Source organism: Gorilla gorilla, chromosome 2 (genome assembly GCF_029281585.2).
Source record: "Gorilla gorilla gorilla isolate KB3781 chromosome 2, NHGRI_mGorGor1-v2.1_pri, whole genome shotgun sequence".
In the NCBI taxonomy this organism is placed as follows: domain Eukaryota; kingdom Metazoa; phylum Chordata; class Mammalia; order Primates; family Hominidae; genus Gorilla; species Gorilla gorilla.
In genome coordinates, this window is record NC_086017.1 from 149,253,384 (window position 1) to 149,275,987 (window position 22,604).

The window sequence follows — 22,604 nt, forward strand, 5'->3', positions numbered from 1 at the left end:
GAGAAGAAGTAAGAATGGAATGCATGCCTTTAAGACCAGGAGAGAAAGGTGTAGCCACCCATTGAAGAACAGTCAGATAAATTAAAACCATTTGAAAATCATCAAATGGATGTTTTTAGGTGAAAACAAGAGGTGAAGAAAACAAGTTAACATGCTACTTCTGATGTAATAGCAGAAATAAAGTGAAAATATTTATTAATATTTGCATAAAGAAACTTTAAAAGAATACAAAAGAAAGCCATAAAAGTCACCTGAGCAGTAGGTGTTGGAGACAGGTAGATGGGGACAGGTGGGAGTGAGACTCTACTCAGTGTATCTTAATATATTTCTCCTGTTTTTGGAACAGGAAACGTGAATGTGAATGTATTTCCCATTTGAAAATGCTTCAGTTTCAGCTTTCCACATATGGCTAGCCAGTTTTTCAGCACCATTTATTAAATAGGGAATCCTTTCCCCATTGCTTGTTTTTCTCAGGTTTGTCAAAGATCAGATAGTTGTAGATATGTGGCATTATTTCTGAGGGCTCTGTTCTGTTCCATTGATCTATATCTCTGTTTTGGTACCAGTACCATGCTGTTTTGGTTACTGTAGCCTTGTAGTATAGTTTGAAGTCAGGTAGCGTGATGCCTCCACTTCCTTACACCTTATACAAAAATTAATTCAAGATGGATTAAAGACTTAAATGTTAGACCTAAAACCATAAAAACCCTAGAAGAAAACCTAGGCATTACCATTCAGGACATAGGCATGGGCAAGGACTTCATGTCTAAAACACCAAAAGCAATGGCAACAAAAGCCAAAATTGACAAATGGGATCTAATTAAACTCAAGATCTTCTGCATAGCAAAAGAAACTACCATCAGAGTGAACAGGCAACCCACAAAATGGGAAAAAATTTTCGCAACCTACTCATCTGACAAAGGGCTAATATCCAGAACCTACAATGAACTCAAACAAATTTACAAGAAAAAAACAAACAACCCCATCAAAAAGTAGGCAAAGGATATGAGCAGACACTTCTCAAAAGAAGACATTTATGCAGCCAAAAGACACATGAAAAAATGCTCAGCATCACTGGCCATCAGAGAAATGCAAATCAAAACCACAATGAGATACCATCTCACACCAGTTAGAATGGTGATCATTAAAAAGTCAGGAAACAACAGGTGCTGGAGAGGATGTGGAGAAATAGGAACACTTTTACACTGTTGGTGGGACTGTAAACTAGTTCAACCATTGTGGAAGTCAGTGTGGCGATTCCTCAGGGATCCAGAACTAGAAATACCATTTGACCCAGCCATCCCATTACTGGGTATATACCCAAAGGACTATAAATCATGCTGCTATAAAGACACATGCACACGTATGTTTATTGCGGCACTATTCACAATAGCAAAGACTTGGAACCAACCCAAATGTCCAACAATGATAGACTGGATTAAGAAAATGTGGCACATATATACCATGGAATACTATGCAGCCATAAAAAAGGATGAGTTCATGTCCTTTGTAGGGACATGGATGAAATTGGAAATCATCATTCTCAGTAAACTATCGCAAGGACAAAAAACCAAACACCGCATGTTCTCACTCATAGTTGGGAATCGAACAATGAGAACACATGGACACAGGAAGGGGAACATCACACTCTGGGGACTGTTGTGGGGTGGGGGGAGGGGGGAGGGATAGCATTAGGAGATATACCTAATGCTAAATGACGAGTTAATGGGTACAGCACACCAACATGGCACATGTATACATATGTAACTAACCTGCACATTGTGCACATGTACCCTAAAACTTAAAGTATAATCATAATAATTTAAAAAAAAAAGAAAATGCTTCAGATAAAATAAAACCATCACATGTGAGTGATCGTGCTTCCCTACACTGGAGTGAGGAGCTCTACCATGGACCAGACTGATCTAAGCCTTTTCATCTTCTGAGCTTTTTGCAGGTGGAACCTGGGGCTCTTATGAACCAGCTTCCTCCTCAACTTGCCTCCTGCTCAGGACAATTTTACAGAAGCCGTTTGCTCTGCCCTGAGGCCTGTTGCTCCCTGTTCACTGTTCTCAGTATCTAAGTCCTTCCCTTTGGACTCCTGCTGAACTATCACTGAGGCCCACAGCCGCCTGGTTCTCTCTTAGGGTGGGGGAATTTCAAAGAAGAGCCCAAACGTGAAACAACCAGGCGATTCATCTGAGGTTTATCGAGCAACCCTCCCTGGAGGGCCTAAAGGGGTCACTGCAAAGAAGACCACAGAACAAAGGATGTGTTCGATTCAGAGGAGAAGGCCTGGAGGCCCCTGCTCCTGGACAGGGAAGCTGCTGGCTGGACAGCTCACCCCTTCTGTGTACTGATGGGGACAGTAGCCAGGAGCAATATCTGCAGCATCTGCCAACCAGTTCCAGGTGAAATAGGGGAGATGGTGGGTGAGGGGGCGTGGAGAATGCTGAATTCTGAGAGGAGGTCACAGGAAACCAAGCTCCCCGAGATCACCCAACAAAAGCTACCTCTTTCTTCTCAGCCATGTGCTCTTCATGCAGTTCCTTCACTTTTCTTTTCCACTCCGTTTTCTGAAAAAGATTAAAAGCTTATCAAATGGGCCCTTGCAGGTATTAAAACATGTTATAAAGCTACAGGAAGTTAAAAGTACTGGCTCATGGGTAGGCAGACAGAGTAGTGGAATAGAATAGAAAATCCAGACAAAGATGGAAATACATAGAAACTAAGTATGAGGGGAGGGAGATGGATTATTGACTGATGGTGTTGGAACAAATGGCTAGCTACCTGAAAAAAAATAGGAAGTTGGATCCTTATTACACATCTTAAAGCAAAATAAATTGTAGGTGGGTCAAAGATTTAACACAAAAAATAAGGCCAAAAAGTACTAAAAGAAAACACAGGAATGTTGTCTTTTTAAATCTCAGAGTGGGGAAGGCCATAAAGAAAATATGAATAATTGGATAATTTTGACTACATAAACATTAATTATTTGTTATATGGCCAAACCATAATACACAAAATTGAAGGACCAACAGAATACTGGGGAAAATAACCACAACTAGAACAACAAAGGGCTGAGTTAATTTCCATACATTATACAAACTCACAAATTGATAGGGGAAACATCAATAATAGAAAAGTAGGCAAAGAATGTGAAAAGAGTTCTCAGGAAAAGAATGGCCTCTTTATAATGTGAAATCTGTCAAACATCAATCGGCAGAAACACCTTACTGCTGATTGTTAGCTAGACTTTACATTTTTTCTCAAGAATCTTGGACAGCAGAAAGATAAGCACAACATGATTTAACACCTGTACCAACTACCCTTCTTTGCCATGGAATTATCAGTGATACAGACCATTTTATAACCAGACTGCAGTAAAATTCATCCAGGGGTGGCCAGAGCCACCTTCTACCAGCTGGTGAGAGCAGACTGTGCACAAGTCTTCCTGGCTCCATTCAGCGACCTCACATTGATAGCAGGAAATCGGCCATGCTGGGAGTATTTACACCACAGAAATTGGCAAATGCTACAAATTAAAGCTTTTTTAATTCCAGAGAGCTGGTTGCTAAACAACTACCATTACAACAATGGATGCATCCCAAATATCTTCAAACCCAAGAGACTGTCACAGTTTCTAAGAGTTGTTTCCAACTGGGTTAGAATCAGAATAGGGCAAAGGTGCCAAATAAGAGACAGAGTTGTATGTATTTTTTAAAAGATCTTAGGCAAATCTGACATTGCACACATACCACCAGCCTCACCTGAGAACCCTATTCTATGCTTTCATGTACTGGCAGAAGGTCTGAAAATATAGAACTTTGATGTCCTTCAACTTCTCTACATTCATAAATGAGAGAATATATTGGAAGAGAAGATGGCTCTTGGCTTCCTCTGGGAAGAAAGGCATGGAGCATCAGCTCACCTGAATTTCTGTCTTCTCTCTCAGGGCCTGAAGCTCCCGTGCCTGCCAGAGCCACTCCTCTGACTCCTCATCTCGCAGTGATCCCAGGTTGGACTCCACCACACTGTGGGACTGCAGTGCCCGCAGTTTCTGAAAAGGCCAGGGCATAGTTTTATTCAGATGAAGATCTCATCATGATGTTGTCTTTTATACCCAGAACAGTGTCAGAGGGGCAGGCCTTACCCAACTCATCCTCCCAACTCATCCTCACTAGATACCTACTCGCCTACAGATATTCACACAAATCAGCATTCCCTTCACAAGGGCTCTCCTGGGGGCTCAGCCCTTGCATAGAAAAAGCAATTCCATGGAAGAACAAATTAAAGAGTGTAGTTTCCATTTCACTTAAATTCTGCTATACTCAAAATCCCGAGCTCTCCTGACTGCTGCCCCATTTCTTTCTCAGTCTGGAATACACTGATGAGAATGAGACTCTTAGAGCCTATGGGAGGGTCTCACCCCAGGCCTCTCCCTGAGGACTCCTGCCTCTCTCCCTACAAAACATCCTGGCTGTCTCCAGAAAGGGCTTTGCACAGCTTGAAGTAGAGTCATCAATACCTGGTGATTCCTGGGCTAGCAGTGTGTGTGACCTGAAGGAAAAGGTACAGAAAATTGGATCAAAGAGAGGATGCCTTTCCACCCACCTTTGATTATTTCTTATAATATATGACTGTCGTAGTAAGAAAAGCAACATATTTCTATCTGTATGACTGTATAAAACTCATAAGCCCTATTAAGGCTTTAAGGAAGTAACTCCAAGTGCCTAAGTTTAACTTGGTATCATTCTTGCTAACACTTCTCAACTATTGCTAAACAATACTGGTTCCAAAGGTTAACAATTTCTAAACTCCCTGAATATTTTCAGAGTCAAATGCTTGATCAGATGTATGCACAACTCCCGGGTTCTAATGTGTCATTCCTGGTTTCCATATGCTGCTTATGACACACCACAGAGCTGACTTTCTTGGCATTACAAACCTTCGTGGTATTTCCATTTAGCTAGACACTCCTTTGGCATCTCAATTTACCCCAGGTCTAATCTAAAGTTCTCTCTTTAGTCAGGTAATGTAGCCAAAGTAAGCTCTCAGACTTCTGTATCAGGGAAAAAGTTTTGAGGAAAAAATATTTTCAATATACATATAGTTTTCATTGGCTTTCCTAATATCAGGGAGAATCATTTTTTGCATTTTGAAAATGGACATCTTACAGTGTTTTTTTTACAATCATTCTAAATGGAATCTTGCTGGTTTTTACCCTTAAAATTTTTTAAAAATAAATTAACAAAATGACTACCCAACTACACTGAGAATTTGGTATCCAGTTTGATTCCTATACTTTAATAAAAGTAAAACAATAAAATATTGAAAGGAGACAGGGTGAGACACACAAACATACAAACACAATATAAGTAATCCTATAGGGGAAAGGTTTTTAAAAAAGAGTAAGATGGGCCAAGCGCAGTGACTCAAGCCTGTCATCCCAGCACATTGGGAGGCTGGGGTGGACAGATCACTTGAGCCCAGGAGGCCAGGCTGGGTAAGATGGCGAAACCCCATCTCTACAAAAAATACAAAAATTAGCTGGGTGTGGTGACACGTGCCTATAGTCACAGCTACTCAGGAGGCTGAAGGAGGATCACTTGAGCCTGGGAGGTCAAGGCTGCAGTGAGCCGTGATTGTGCCACTGCACTCGAGCCTGAGCAACAGGGTGAGAATCTGTCTTAAAAAAAAAAAATAAATAAATAAATAAATAAATAAATAAATAAAATTAAAAATTAAAAAAAAGATAGCATGTTCCAGTTTAGGAGAACATGATCCAAGTTAAAAAGGATATCATGGATGGTAAGGATTATGTCCTCATTCACCAAAACTCATAATTTTCTGACCAAAAGTAACCCTTTGACCCTTGAAGAGGCGGTTTCTGAACAACTTCAAATTCCTATCAATACCTATTTATCAAACGTCTAGTCAGCTAGCACTGTGTCTGGGAAGTGTGGGGGTCAGGAGATGTTTGCATGCACTTGGGAAGGATGGGTGTGGAGCTGTATATTAGGAGCATGAGGTCAATAGTGGAGCAGCTCTTCTCTTCCACAATCATCCCTGGCCCAGCTGGGAAGCATTTTGGATGGAAGGGCTTGCGTCATTTTAGGGAGCCCCCATCCCCACCCCAGTGCACACAGAGTTCTCGTTTCAACCCCTCCACCTTCCACCTTTGGCTTTCCATCTCAGAGAGGGATGATGGAGCACCCAAGACTCCAGGCATATGACAATTTCCTTTTGAAAAAAATTTGCCTAGGTGCTTCTTTAGGTAAAACGTGGAACGATTGTGAAAAACGCTATTAGACAGTTCATTTTCAAAAACAAGATTCTCCTTGATCTAGGAGGACCAATGAGAGATAAATACATTTAAAAAATATTTTTCCTTGATACAGTTTTAGTCATACAGGTTTATATGGGAAGATATGGTCAAGGGATAACTTTTTTTTTTTTGATAAGGAGTCTCACTCTGTCACCCAGGCTGGGGTGCAGTGGTGTGATCTCAGTTCACTGCAACCTCCACCTCCTGGGTTCAAGTGATTCTCCTACCTCAGCCTCCCAAGCAGCTGGGATTATAGGCACCTGCCACCACACCCAGCTAATTTTTGTATTTTTAGTACAGACAGGGTTTCGCCATGTTGGTCATGCTGAACCACCCACCTTGGCCTCCCAAAGTGCTGGGATTACAGGTGTGAGCCACTGCACCCAGCCCAGGGATAACTTTAATAAGGTTATCCTGCATAAACTTGTTAGTATATCCAGTAGAAGAATAGGACCTTTGGAAATTAAAGAGCTGGGTTCAAATCCCAGCTCCATCTCTTCTTAGCTAAGTGACCTTGGGTAAGTTATATGGCCTCAATTTCTTCACCTATAAAGAAAGAATGACGGCCGGGCGCAGTGGCTCATGCCTGTAAATCCCAGCACTTTGGGAGGCTGAGGTGGGTGGATCACTTGAGGTCAGAAGTTCGAGACAAGCCTGATCAACATGGTGAAACCCCGTCTCTACAAAAAATACAAAAATTAGCCAGGAACGGTGGCACACGCCTGTAATCCCAGCTACTCCGGAGGCTGAGGCACGAGAATCACTTGAACCCAGGAGACGGAGGTTGCGGTGAGCCAACACCACGCCACTGCACTCCAGCCTGGGCGACACAGTGAGAGAGTGAGAGCAAGAAAGGAAGGTGGGGGGAGTGAGGGAGGGAGGAAGGAAGAAAGGAAGGGAGGGAGAGAGGGAGGGAGGAAGGAAGGAAGGAGAGGGAGAGAGAAAGAGAGAGAGAAAGAAATAAAATAGCTTTTTTAAAAAAAAACTTTAAAAAGAAAGTACTAAACCAGTGATGCACCCATTCTGAGAATGTTATGGTTGATTGCTATGAAGAATAAAAGTTAGTATATATAAAGTATACTGCATGGGGGCTGGAAAATAGTAAATACAGTCATAAATGTTAGGTATTATGTGTGACCTCTGAAGACCCCAACAGAATGTCTGGCATGTAACCAGTATTCAGGGAATATTTGTTGGGAGAAAAATGCATTCATTTAAATTTTGCCCCATTTCTTGTCCAGTGATGAAAGCCCTTCGCAAAAATAAGAATAATACCTAGAGATATTACTATATACCAGATACACTACTGATACATTACTATATGCTGGATAATGTTACATACTGTATATGTACTAATTTAACCCTCTCAGCAGCCTATCTTACAGAAATAAAACTGAGGCATGACGAGGTTAACTAACTCATTCAAGGTCTCACAGCCAGAATGTGACACAGCAGTGATTCAACCCCAAGGCGTCTGAAATCTGGGCCTCTAATATCAGGCCTCTGATAACTGGCCTCACAGTGTTTTAGCTTCCAACAGCAGATGAAATAAAACCAGTACAAACTAAGAAATAAATTTTGAGAATAAGGAGATTTCCAACAAAGAAACTTTAAAAAGCCTTTTATGTTGGGTACCTCTTCTAGTGTAGAGTTCTGCTTGGCGACATTTTTAAATTCATCCCAAAATAATTTTTTTAGTTTATCTATTTCCCCATAAAGTTTGGTCCACTCTTGTTCTTTCCATTTATCAAATTCTTTCTTAGCTTCTATTTCCCTCTGATGAATGAGCTCTGCTTCCTAAAAAGAAGAGCAAGAACAATATGATGATTAATTCCACATTACAGCAAATATTTACTAAGAACCTACTTAGGCCTCCTTGTCTATGCAAGTCACTATGGAGACCCAAAGAGCATTCATCCCACAGTTCCCATTGTTTGGACTTGGGAGGACCAGTCTAAGCCTACTAAGTCTACTACTTCTAAGCATCTTCAGAAGTAGAAGATTCCTTCTCAAGAAACTACTTTATTTGCTCATCCATAAGAAGCAACTACTCAACCATTAGTTTTATCATGAGGTTGCAGCAATTCAGTCCCATCTTCAGGCTCCACTTCTAAGTCTAGTTCTCTTGCTATTTCCACCACATCTGCAGTGGCTTCCTCCACTGAAGTCTTGAATCCCTCAAAGTCATCCACGATGGCTAGAATCAATTTCATCCAAACTCCTGTTAATGTTAATATTTTGACCTCCTCCAAAGAATCACATTTTCTTAATGGCATCCAGAATGGCAAATCCTTTCCAAAAGGTTTTCAATTTACTTTGCTCAGATCCATCAGAGGAATCACTATCTATGACAGCTATAACCTTACAAAATGTATTTCTTAAGTAATAAAACTTGGAAGTCAAAATTACTCCTTGATTCATGGGCTGCAGAATGGATATTGTGTTAACAGGCTTGAAAACAACACAAATCTCCTTGTACATCTCCACCAGAGCTTTTAGGTGACGGGGAACATTGTCAATGAGCAGTAATTATTTTGAAAAGAATATTTTTTTTAGCAGTAGATCTCAACAGTGGGCTTAAAATATTCAGTAAACCATAGCTGTGCTGTCATCCGGACTTTCTTGTTCCATTTTTAGAGCACAGGTAGAGTAGAGCTAGCATAATTCTTAAGGGCCCTAGAATTTTCACAGTGGCAAATGAGCATTGGCTTCAACTTAAAGCCACCAGCTGTATTAGACCCTAAAAAGAGAATCATCCTGTTCTTTGAAACTGTGAAGCCAGGCTATAAAAGTTCTAGATGGCTTATTCCTATAGAAGGTTGTTTTTTCTACACTGAAAATCTGTTAAGTATAGTCACCTTCATCAATTATCTTAGCTAGATCTTCAAGATAACTTGCTGCAGCTTCTACATTAGCACTTGCTGCTTCACATTGCACTTTCATTGTTATGGAGATGGCTTCTTTCCTTAAACCTATGAACCAATCTCTTTTAGCTTTCAACTGTTCTTCTGCAGCTTCTTCACTTCTCTTAGCCTTCATAGAAGTGAAGAGAGTTAGGTCCTTGCTTTGGATTAGGCTTTGGCTTAAGGGAATTTTGTGGCTGGTTTGATCTTCTATCCAGACCACTAAAACTTTCTCCATCTCAGTAATAAGGCTGTTTCACTTTCTTATCATTTGTGTGGTCAGTGGAGTAGTGCTTTCAATTTCCTTCAAATTTCCTTTGTATTCATAACTTGGCTGTTTGGCACAAGAGGCCTGCCTCTCAGCCCATCTCAGCTTTCGACATGCCTTCGTCACTAAACTTAATCATTTCTACCTTTTGATTTAAAGTGAGAGATGTTTAAGTTTGCCATCTTGTATGGATAGTTTGTGGCACCCCAAAACAATTACAATAGTAACATCAAAGATCATTGATCACAGATCACCATAACAGATATAATAATAATGAAAAAGTTTGAAATATTGTGAGAATTACCAAAATGTGATACATAGACATGAAGTGAGCACATGCTGTTGGAAAATGATGCTGATAAACTTGCTCAACACAGGGTTGGCACAAACCTTCAATGTGCAAACAATACAATGTCTGTGAAGCACACAAAACACACAAAAAAAGAAGTATGCCTGTATTTGTCACAATACCAACTATGCAGCTGGTGCTCAATAAATGCATGCTGAGGGGATGAATAATGAAGGGATGAGCAGGGCAACTTCATGTATTTTCATTCTGCAAACATATACTGAGCATTTTCTCTGGGCTGGGTTCTGGAGCTTTCAGAATCAAACCCAGTCTTTGTCCTCAAAAAGTTAACTAACAGCATTGTGTACGAAGCTAAAATTCAGGTTCAAATGTCCTCAGAGGGTGCTGACTAATGCAGGAAACTGCATCTCTCTGCTCTACTTTCGTCCACATAAGTCTGGCAAAAACAATTCAATTTTCCTTTTCAGGCTACCTAAAATCATTTGCCATGTCCAAGAAGGCACTATCCCAGCTCTGACTCCCAGCTCTGGGAAACTAGCTGGAATTTTTGCCCTGTGGGATTCATGTGCATCAAGGGTCTCCTGGGTAGTCCATGACCCAAGTCTCCCTGATGTTTTCTCTCCCTGCCCACCTGGAGCTGCCGCTGCCTCTCCACCTCCCTCTGGGCTTCCAGCTCCCCTTGGGTCCACTTTAGCTTGGCCTGTAGCTCTTCTAACACCTCTTCCACTGGCTGTTCCTGTTTCTTCTGTTTTCCTGTGGGGTCCATGCAAAGACAGGTGACCAGTTTAAGTCCAAAAATCAAGCGAGTGTAGTTTCTCACCTTCTCAATCAGCCATACTTCGGTCTCAAACCAACTTCGCTACTTAGTACGCTGACATTGGGCAAACAACATAACCTCCCTGTCCCTCTGTTTCCCCAAACTGGAAAATAGAGATAACAATAGCACCTAACTCAGAGGGCTGCTGTGAGGATGAAATGTGAGAATGCAAAGTGCTTAGCATAGTGTCTGGCACGACAGCTCAAAAAATGTGAATTATTATTGTACTGTCACTTAAAATAAGTATTTTGACAGTACTGACACATGGAAATAGAAATTTAAAATTACTATAGTAACAGAAGCAGAATATCAAATAGCATGTACACCAATTATCAATACAAAGAACATATCCATGTATCCTGACAGTAATCAGAGAGAATTTTAAAGTAATAAAAATCACTGTAGTTTTAAGTTCACTTTTTTCAATAATATAAGTGTATAGTTATAAATTTCAGGCCGGGTGCAGTGGCTCCTGCCTGTAATCCCAGCACTTTGGGAGGCCAAGGCAGGCTGATCACTAGCTCAGGAGTTCGAGACCAACCTGACCAATATGGTGAAACCCCGTCTCTACTAAAAATACAAAAAAAATTAGCTGGGTGTGGTGGCGGGTGCCTATAACCCCAGCTACTCAGGAGGCTGAGGCAAAAGAATCGCTTGAACCCAGGAGGCGGAGGTTGCAGTGAGCCGAGATCGCACCACTGCACTCCAGCCTGGGAGACAGAGCGAGACTCTGTCTCAATAAATAAATAAATAAATTTCAAATGGAAAAAAAAGCAGCATGTATTATAAAGAACCAAAGCTCCTTTAAGTGTATACTTTAAATTTTTTAAGTGAACAAAAAGATTCAGAATGAATTATAAAAAACATCCTAACTAAACCACATACTGATGATAAAGCAAGAGTTAAGGGTCAAAAAAGAATACAATTATTCTTGAACATTTGTTACTTTTTAAAGCATATTTAGTGCTTACTAGATAAATCATACTGTTATTAAAATTCTAAGCCTTTTCTTTGAAAAGAGATGTGGCTTTTCTCAGGTTGGACATTTTACAAACAATTTTTAGTTGCAGTAGAAATTAATTTGGTTTAATAACATGATTTGAGGCGACTGTGGAATAGGAGAGCTGGGCATCTGGGAAGTCAGCTGCCTGTGAATAAAGAGGCCATGACCATTAATATAGCAAAAGTGATCTTAAGAACACATTTCTCTCTCCTTACAGCACTTTACATTAAGGAAATAAGACATATGCTCAAAGATCTACATACAAGAATATCAATCATCATGTGATTTATAATAAATAAATGTTGGGGTAAGCCATATATTCAACAGGAGGAAATTGTGAAATAAATTATGACAGCCACTTAATGAAATACTATTCAGCCATTAAAAAATCACATTTTCAAAGATAATTTAATGACATTGGAAAATAAGACATATTCTTAAATGAAAATAAGCAATAGTCAAAGCGCACATTATATGATTATATATGTCTACAGAAAAAAAATGACAGAGAATACACCAAAATATTAACTGCTGGTGATACCCATCCATGGTTTTTATTTTCTCTTTTCTACTTTCCTATATTTAAATTTTCTATACCAGAGACATATTTTTATTCAAAAAAAATTTAAGGCATGGAAAATTTATTTTTCCTTAGCCTCCAATGCAGAACTAAAAAGAATTAGATATACACTAAATACATAGTTTTAGGTAAGTGGTACTTTTTTTTTTATGAAAAGAGAATTTGAATGATGGAAAATAGGAGGAAAAGTTTTACTTAATGGCATTTTTACATCTATATTTTGTGCTTTAACAAATATTTCTTGTTGAACCTCAAAAAGTGAATATAGGTTGAGTGCAGTGGCTCATGCCTGTAATCTCAGCACTTTGGGAGGCCAAAGCAGGCAGATCACTTGAGCCCAGGAATTTGAGACCAGACTGGCCAACACAGTGAGACCTCACCTCTACGAAAAATTTTTAAAATTAGCCAGGTATGGTGGTGCGTGCCTGTAGTCCCAGCTACTCAGGAGGCTGAGGTACAGGGATTGCTTGAGCCCGGGAGGTGGAGGCTGCAATGGAGCCGAGATCAAGCCACTGCACTCCACCCTGGGTGACAGAGTGAGACGCTGTCTCAAAAAAAAAAAAGAAAAGAAAAGAAAAGTGAATGTAAAATATGCAAATCTCTTTATGGGGAAAACATACAGCCTTGCTCCTCATTTTGGAATCTGAAATTGTAAAATTAAAGTGATTAGATCATGATAAGCTCAAGTATGTAGAAAAGTCAAAGAACTGGTCTGACTGCCCATTCACCCCATTTAGGCTTATTCGTGGCTGGCATCAGGGAACTGCAGATTCGCAGAAGGCTGGAAGGTAAGAGCCCTTCAAAGTCACTCCATCTGACTGCCCCATTCACAGTGAAGGCCACTGAGACACAAAGGGGAAAGCATGGACCGAGGTTACATAATAAATAGCGACAGAGCTAAGAGTGAAATCTACCTGTCTGACTCCCAGCCCTTCTTTACACGTGGGGTCAGAAACCCTTCCAACCCATGTGGGCTCCCCCGGTGGTGGATGGTGGGATCATCCCATCCCCAATTGGACAGTGAGGTTCTGAGAGCAGTTTTGGGTGCTATAGGTGGTCACCACCCACTGAATACCAGCCCCAGCCCTTTCCACAGTCCCAGAAGGGGCCCGGGCTGCTGTCTGGACTCACCACCTTCTGCTACGCCTGCATGCCTGCGCTGGATGTGGCCCCGGAGAAAGGTGGCATTCATGAATGTCTTGTCACACAGGTGGCACTATACAGAGAGGAAGCAATGGGGAGTACAAGATTAGGTCACCTGAGTCAGCCTGGGATTTTCCCTATATCAAAGCCCCCATCCCCTTGGGACCCCTGGGCTGCTTCAGAAATAAAGAATTTAATTTACTGAGCAAGGCAATGATGTCAGCCCATGCTGCCCACTAGGATCACCGGAGCTTTAAAATACTACCAGTGTCCCGGGAAACTGTCAACACTGGATATTTGATGATACTAAGGAATTTCTGTTGCTTTTTCAGAGTGTGATGATGGTGGTTGTCTGTGTTTAAAAGTCAGAGTCTTTCTCATTTAGAGATACAAATAGAGACATTGAAATACTACAAATAAAATCATATTACTAATATGCCTCAAAATAATCCAGAAGTGGGGGAAAGTGGGCAGCAGAAGAGATGCAACAACACTGCCCATGGGTTGATACTGTCAGTGTGTGGATAAAGGTTCGTTATATTATTCTCTCTACTATTGTACATGTTTGAAATTTTCCATAATAAAAAGTTTTTAAAATATGCCAATGTCTAGGTCCCATCCCAGGGTGGAGAAACACCAGAGGCAGAGGTTAGCAAATAAACAGCATCTGTAATTCCACATCCCTCTCCTAAGACATTTTAGACATAAGCAATCTATCACATCGTCTTCTCACTGTAAAATTTCAGAATTCTTCTCAACACAGCTTTGGAGGCTGCCATTGTTAGTTAATCCATAGGCAGATTATTTGCTATCTTTGCAGACAATTGTGACAGGAAATGCCAGTTGTCCCCCAATACCCATTTTCCCTTTCTTCCTTCGTAATAGTAAGTCTGTGGCCAATGAGAATAAACACTCTATGTCCCAACCTTCCTAGCAACCAGGTGTGTCCACAGGACTTACTACTAAAAGGGTTCTGACCCTTTTAATCATAAACATCCTATCAATTATATCAATTTGTTATCAATTAATAATATATCATAACAATTCCTTCTGTCCCACTGTGATATTGTGATACAATAAGAATGTAGGCTGGGCACAGTGGCTCACACTTAAAATCCTAGAACTTTGGGAGGCTGAGGTGGGCGGATCACTTGAGCCCAGGAGTTCGAGACCAGCCTGGGCAACCTGGAGAAACCCTGTCTCTAAAAAAATTAGACAAACATGGTGGTAGGTGACTGTAGTCCTAACTACTCAGGAGGCTGAGGTGGGAGGATCACCTGAGCCTGGGAGGTTAAGGCTGTGGTGAGCCATGATCAGACTGCAGCCTGGATGACAGAGTGAGACCCTGTCTCAAAAAAAAAAAAAGAATGTATATTTGGTCTTTGTTCCTTCCTAGTTTCTGGCAAGGAGGTCCTAAAACACTTACAACAAGCTGGTTCAACCTGCAGCCAATAGGCCACATGTGGCCCAGAACAGCTCTGAATGCAGTCCAACACAAATTTGTAAACTTTCTTAAAACATTATGAGATTTTTTTAAGAATTTTTTTTTTTAGCTCATCAGCTATCATTAATGTTAGTGTATTTTATGTGTGGCCCAAGACAATTCTTCTTCTTCCAATGTGGCCCAAGGAAGCCAAAAGATTGGACACACCTAACTTACAATCTTCAGAGTGATAAGCGCAGTAAAGCACCTTTTGTAATAATATTTGGTCTTAGAGATTCTGAGATCCTTGGAATCTCCAGAGTAATAAGAGCATCTACTATTGTTTGAATGTTTGTCCCTTCCAAATCTCATGTTGAAATTTAATCTCCAGTGTGGCAGTGTTGAGAGGTGGGGCCCAGTGGGAGGTATCTGGGTCATGGGGCAGATCCCTCATATACAGATTAATGCCCTCCCTTGGGGGTGAGGGAGTTCTCATTCTTATTAGTTTGACAGAGCCGGTTGTTAGAAAGAGCCTGGCGTTCCTCTCCCCTTACTTCCTCTCTTGCCATGAACTCTGGACAGGCCAGCTCCCCTTCACCTTACACCAGGAGTGAAAGCAGCCAGAGGCCCTCATCAGGTGCCCAGTCTTGAACCTTCCAGCCAGCAGAACTGTGAGTCAAATAACCTCTTTTCTTTATAAATTATCCAGCTTCGGGTATTCCTTTATTGCAACACTAAACTTACTAAGACAGTGTTTTTTGTATGCTAATGAAAGGACTGGTGGCTGGGCACCTTCTGCCCCACCCTGCAAATGACTTTCTGGTGAGCAACCCCCATCCTTTTTTTTTTTTTTTTTGGCTCATCAGCTCTCATTACGATAAAGATGCCGGGCTCAGGTAATCCTCCCAGGATGGGGGTTGGTCACCAGAAAGACCAAGGCATGGGTAGAGGGTTGGAACTTTCAGCCCCACCCTCCAGCCTCCAAGGAGGGAAGAGGGGCTGGACTACTAAGCAATGGCCAATGATTTAATCAATTATGCATGCTTGGTGGAATCTTATAAAACCCCTAAATGATGGAATTTAGAGAATTTCCAGATTGGTAAACACTAAGGTGCTAGGAGATGGCACACCCAGAAAGGGCAGGGAAGTTCCGAGTCCCTTCTCCCATACCTTGTCCTCTCTTGTCCTCAAGTGCATCTCTTCCATTTGACTGTTCTGACTTCTATCCTTATAATAAACTAGTAATAAAGTGTCTTCTTCCTGAGTTCTGTGAGCCATTCTAGCAAATTATTGAACCTCAAGATGGAGTTATGGGAACCCTCAATTTGTAGCCAGTTAGTCAGAAGTACAGGAGGCCCAGGTATCTGAAGTGGGGCCAGTCTTGTGGGACTGATCCCTTAACTCATGGGATCTGATGCTAACTCCAGGTAGATAGTGTCAGAATTGAATTGAAGGGCACCCAGGTGGCATTGGAGAATTGGTTGGTGTGAGGAAGAAAAACACACATTTGGTGTCAGAAGTATTATAAGCAGAAATAGGTAACCCATCCATCCACAAATTATGAATGTCTTAAAAACCTGAACCAGCATGATTTGTGCCCACATCCTCAGAGCCTGGCACAGGGCCTAGCCACCACGACAATTTTTATTAAAGGGCAAATGTCCCTAATCCATACTTCCATGGAGACACATTCAAACGCTCCATGTTGCTTTGGGAAGTGAACTGTCACTTGGTTGAATAATGGAGTCAGTATTCCAGTATAGGCCTGGCTCCACCAATCCCTTGTCACACGTAGATTCAACACATCCACACACAAACCCCTCACACACACCTTTACACAACACACTCCTCTACATACACATACAAATCCTCCATCATACATAAATATGCACGCACTCACACCCTCTATAAATACACCCTTAGACACATATACATCCTTCTTCTACATACTCATCCTTACACACACTCTCCATAAGTACAAACACACACTCTTACACACATATATACCCTTCATTCATTCACACACACACAAAAACTATTTTTTTTTTTTTGGCAGAGATAGCTGAGATTTTATTCTGGACCCAAAAAAAAGCAACTGAATTGTTTTGTAGCTGGAGGCATGGGCAAGGGGGGTCCCTAGGCAGTAAACTCCCCCGCAGGTGGGTTGAGGGCTAGGGCTGAGCCTCAGGTGGGTCTCCCGTTCCCTGTGCTACCCTGCACAGCAGCATCCCCCGCTGGGCTCTGGGGCAGCCGCAGGAGGGGCAGGCTGGGAGGGGCTGCCACAGCTGTTCACTTGGGCAGGACGTCAGAGGACTCGGACACCAGCTTCCCATCGCAAGTCTCTATCTTCTTCACAACCACAGTGGCCCTGGTGGAGCTGGTGCGGCTGAAGGAGCTGGAGCCTGCGCCAGAGCCAAAGCTGGAGCCCAGGCCGTAGCTGAGGCCAGGGCTTGCGAGGCCCCCATAGGCCGAGCTCAGACCACCTGCATAGCCGCTGGTGGTCTTTGTATGGATACTTGTGTTCTGCATCTCAGACTCCAGCCGGCTTTCCTTGCCCTCCAGCAGCTTCCTATAGGTGGCGATCTTGATGTCCAGGGCCAGCTTGACATTCATCAGCTCCTGATACTCACGCAGCTGCCGCTCCATGTCCTGCTTGGCCCGCTGCAGGGCGGCCTCCAGCTCGGACAGCTTGGCGTTGGCATCCTTAATGGCCAGCTCCCCACGTTGCTCGGCATCTGCGATGCCCTCTGGCCTTTAAGGCCCTCAATCTCAGCCTGGAGCCGGCTGATGTTCTGGTTCATCTCAGAGATCTCAGTCTTTGTATGCTGCAGGTCATCTCCGTGCTTCCCAGCCAGCATCTGCAGCTCCTCGTACTTGATCTGGTACATGCTCTCAGCCTCAGCGCAGCTGCGGTTGGTGATCTCCTTGTACTGTGCCTTGACCTCAGCGATGATGCTGTCCATGTCCAGGGAGTGACTGTTGTCCATGGACAGCACCACAGGCATGTCCGAGATCTGGGACTGCAGCTCCCAGATCTCCTCTTCATACAGCTGCCTGAGGAAGTTGATCTCCTCAGTCAGCCCTTCCAGGCAAGACTCCAGCTCTACCTTATTCATGTAAGCTTCATCCACATCTTTCTTGATGAAGGCAAATTTATTCTCCATCTCTGTATGCTTATTGATCTCATCCTCATACTTGTTCTCGAAGTCCTCCACCCAGCGCCTGCATATTGCCAAGCTCTGCCTTCAGCTTCAGCTTCTCCTGGCCCAGAGTCTCCAGCTGCTGCCTAAGGTTGTTGATGTAGCTCTGAACATGTTGTCCATGTTAACTCTGAGCCGTCTTCTGCTGCTGCAGGAGGCTCCAGTTGGTCTCCAGCATCTTGTTCTGCTGCTCCAGGAACCATACCTTGTCTATGAAGGAGGCAAACTTGTTGTTGAGGGTCTTGATCTGCTCCTTCTCCTGGGTGCACATGGCCTGGATGTTGGAGTCCACCTCCAGGTTAAGGGGGCTCAGCAGGCTCTGGTTGACAGTGATGGCAGTGATGCCTCCCATGCCACTGGCCCCACCATAGCCTCCGCCCAGGTCACCCTGGAAGCTGCTGCTGCCCACTCATGAGAAGCTCAAGGAGCTGATGCAGGCACTGGGCCCACTCATGTAGGAGCAGCTGCTGAAGACCTGGGGGCCAGAGGTGGGCACCCTGTAGGACTTCTGGGTCACCCTGATGAACATGGTGGAAGCAGGAGTGGAGGCAGGTGGGCTGAACCAGGCGGAGATTCCAGAAGGAGCAGAGAAGCTGCTTCTTGGTCACAAACACTATTAATACACCTTTTTATACATGCTGCAGAGTTGTATCCTTTATAACATAGTACAAGCACACATTACACACCACACACCCTACATACACACAGAGTTACCCTTCAAGTATTCACACACACACACACACACATTAAACACACACACATGTTCACATCATTTACAAACACACACACTCTCCATACATTCATGCATATACATACACTAAACATGTACCCTCTCCATAAACACGCACACCTCCCACACATGTACAATCTACACACATACACACACACACACACACACACACTGTAGAACCTAATGAGACACCCCCAGGCTCTCTGGCCATGAGCAGCATCTCTGAAATCTGCTCCTAACCAGTGAGAACAGCCCCCCAGCAGCCTTGTGGTCCCAGCAGTACTGCCCAGTGGCAACAGTTGCCCCAGTGGCTGGGGCACACAGCCCTCCCACTCTCCCTGCCTGGTGGAGATTCCTCACCGTGTGGTAGCTGTGGGTGCCTGTCTGCATTAGCAGCTGCTGCAGGGTGCTGATCATCTTGCGACGCCGGCGGCTCTCCTCCCGCACACCCTTGAGCTCGTCAGCCTGGCGTCCCAGCTCCTGCTGACCACGCTGCTGCTGGCCCAGGCTGGTCTGCAGCCGTGCCTCCAGCTGGGCAACGCTGGCACTCAGGCAATCCTGGCAGTGCAGCAGGTACTCAATGATGAGCTGCGCCAGGCGCAGCACCTTGAGCAGTGCCGGGTCCACAGGCTGCCCACAGCGGCTGCACACCTCCCGGTCCAAGTTGCAGAAGGTGATACCAGCAATATTCTCCTGCAGAGTGGCCACATCCAGTTCCCGGGCCACGCGGTCTACATCCAGGGTGCTAATGCGTCTCCAGTCCATGCTATCATGGCGAGGCTGAAACTTGAAGGTGGGGAACGTGTAGGCCCCAAAGAGGGGGCCACTGAGGCCCTCAGCAGTGGCAGCTGGGGACTGCATGGGCAGAGGAAGCCCTGAGCTGACCACCAGAGGAGGGTGGCACCAAGGCCACGGCAGTAGGCCAAGGAGCTGAGAGAAGGCCTGGAAAATAAGAAGAGAGTCCAAGTTAGGTGAGGTGTGTGTGGCTGCACCTACTGTATATCTGGCCAGCAAGGGCCTAAGCGGGGCAAAGTGAGGTGTCTGTGCAGCAGCTGTAGCATTCATGGTGTGTGCTGACATGGCCAGAGCTGTGGAAAGAAAACATGGGCTTTGCAATCACACAGATGTGGATTCGAATGCTCTGCCTTGGGCAAGTCCCTGCACATCTTTAAGCCTCCTGTGTCTAAGGAGGAACATGGGTCCCACTGTGCAGGCCTGTGGTGAGGAATGAGGCAAGTGAAGCACCCAGCCTAGTGCCTGGCACATAGCAGGTCCTCAGTGAGCCCCCTCTGCAAAGCCCACCTCCACTGCAGGAATGCCTGGCAAAGGCCTTTGTCAGCAGGTGACTATCAAATTTACAAATGGGTCCTTCTGCAACCCTATTTTTATCTCAGGATAAAGTCCGACAACTTGCTGTGGGTGACCAAGGTTCCTAATGTCTACCCTGTCTTCTCTTTCTCATATAACTACAGGATTCTAATGGAACACGAGTGAACTACCTTTCCCAGCTTCTCCAGCAATAACGTGTGATCATATGACTAAGTTCTCTCTCCTGGAATGTGAGTGAAATGATGTCCACCCCTGTCAGGAGGGGCTTAAGAGAGTCACGGAGTCTCTGCCACATGGTGCTCAATCCATCATGGGCTTTTTTTTAACTTAACAGTTAAGTAAAAAGATCTCCAGTTTCTTTGCCAAGACTCAGATTCTACTCTCTAAACTCTTGGTGAGCATATGAACTGTTCTCTCTGAAGAGTAATTTGACAATATCAATGGGAATTTTGAACATTCCACTACTAAAAATTATAATTATGCTATAAACTCATATGTACAAGGTACTTGTGAAAAAATTGTCATTGTAGCATCTTTTATAAAAGCAAAGTAAAAGAAAAAGAAGAAAGCAAAGTACAATGTATCTCTATGCAATGGAATATTATGCAGCTATTGATTGGTATAAAGCAGACTTACATGTACTGATATGAAATGATAATCTCCGATATATATATATGTAAACACACACAAAATAGGCATATATACCTCCATTTCTGTTTTAATGACATATTAATATAATCATATTTAATAACTCACCAAAGTGAAAGATATATATCAAATTAGAATGGTTGTCTATGAGAGGAGGGAGGGAAATGGGAGTGTGGAATGGGGATAAATAAATGGATGGATGGTGTGTGGGTGGTGATGGTCAGATAGACAGGTAAATAGGCCTTCACAGACCAATGATGATCATTTTATATATATATATATATACATATTCAGTCGTCTGTCAGTGCCCATGAGGGATTGGTTCCAGGACCCTCCTCAGATACCAAAATCTACAGATGCTCAAATTGCTTATACAAAATGGTGTAGTATTTGCATATAACCTATACACATTCTCCCACACACTTTAAATCATCTCTAGATTATTTATAATACCTAATACAATGTAAATGCTATAAAAATAGCTGTTATACTTAATTATTTAGGAATAATAACAAAAAAACTCTGTACATGTTCAGTACAGAAGAAACTATCCTTTTTCTTCAAATATTTTTGATCCGCAGTTTGTTGAATCTGCGGATGCAGAATCCACAGATATGGAGAGTCAACATATATATACACCCATATACACACATACATATGAAAGACTCATATTTGCTATAATTAGTTTTATAATGAATAAAATATGCTCATTTATAATTCATATATATGGTTCACTTATGTATATTATTTCATAAGCATAGACTGCTTCTGGAAAGATAGACAAGAAGCTATTAGCAATAGCTGCCTCTGGGAAGTGAAAATGGAGATTACAGGACTTTCATTTTTCACTTTCTACCTCTCTGTACTATTCAAAGTTCTTATCATCATCTTCTATCACTTTTATTATTTTTTAAAATAAAACATAGAATTTCATTTCTTGCAGAAGTGAGAATCTGACTAAGGCAACAAGAGGTACACTTTACCCTATTTAATCAAGTCTTTTGAGATTACATGATTCAGTCTTCTTTCTTTTTTTTTTTTTTTTTTTTGAGACAGTGTCTCTCACTGTCACCCAGGCTGAAATACAATGGCGCGATCTCGGCTTACTGCAACCTCCACCTCCCGGGTTCATGCAATTCTCCTGCCTCAGCCTCCAGAGTAGCCGGGATTACAGGCACACTCCACCACACCTGGCTAATTTTTTGTATTTTTAGTAGAGACAGGGTTTCACTATGTTGGCCAGACTGGTCTCAAACTCCTGACCTCGTGATCCACCCGCCTCAGCCTCCCAAAGAGCTGGGGTTACAGGCATGAGCCACCGCACCCAGCCCATGATTCAGACTTTAGAAAGTGCACTTTAAAAAGTGCAATAGAAAGTCAAAGAAGTCATCAGCTTCAGAAGGAAGAAGGCCTTTAAAAAATGGTAGGACTAGGCTGGGCGTGGTGGTTCACGCCTGTAATCCCAGCACTTTGGGAGGCCGAGGTGGGTGGATCACGAGGTCAAGAGATTGAGACCATCCTGGCCAACATGGTGAAACCCCGTCTCTACTAAAAATAGAAAAATTAGCCGGGCGTGGTGGCGTGCACCTGTAGTCCCAGCTCCTCGGGAGGCTGAGGCAGGAGAATGGTGTGAACCTGGGAGGCGGAGCTTGCAGTGAGCCGAGATCGCGCCACGGCACTCCAGCCTGGGTGACAGAGCGAGACTCCGTCTCAAAAAAAAGTGGTAGGACTAGGTTGGCCAAAAAAAAAAAAAAAGAGAGAGAGAGAAAGAGAGAGAGAGAAGGGCCTCCAGGAACAGCCCCTGACCCCACTGAGCCACTGTCTTCTTCTGTGAAAGGCAGTGACAGGCCAGCCCTGCCTACCTCACAGGGTGCTATGAGACTTGGAGAAGATGCAAGGAGAAGGTGCTCAGTGATAACAAT

The 22,604-nt window shown here is 43.1% G+C and overlaps 1 protein-coding gene and 1 pseudogene across 9 annotated transcripts in view; both read right to left on the reverse strand.

Annotated features, from left to right (window-relative positions):
• Positions 1 to 22,604, reverse strand: part of DZIP1L (DAZ interacting zinc finger protein 1 like) — a 53,814-nt gene that overhangs the window by 22,428 nt on the left and 8,782 nt on the right. For all 9 annotated transcript variants that reach the window (XM_055381209.2, XM_055381212.2, XM_055381210.2 and 6 more), the window contains 6 exons: positions 19,066 to 19,647; positions 13,341 to 13,425; positions 10,441 to 10,562; positions 7,964 to 8,125; positions 3,932 to 4,060; positions 2,514 to 2,576 (listed from right to left, as the gene is read on the reverse strand). In XM_055381209.2, the coding sequence (XP_055237184.2) occupies positions 2,514 to 2,576; positions 3,932 to 4,060; positions 7,964 to 8,125; positions 10,441 to 10,562; positions 13,341 to 13,425; positions 19,066 to 19,566 (1,062 nt within the window). In that variant the 5' untranslated portion in view covers positions 19,567 to 19,647. The remainder of the gene's footprint in view (positions 1 to 2,513; positions 2,577 to 3,931; positions 4,061 to 7,963; positions 8,126 to 10,440; positions 10,563 to 13,340; positions 13,426 to 19,065; positions 19,648 to 22,604) is intronic.
• On the reverse strand, positions 16,303 to 18,519 carry LOC101144305 (keratin, type II cytoskeletal 8-like; annotated as a pseudogene).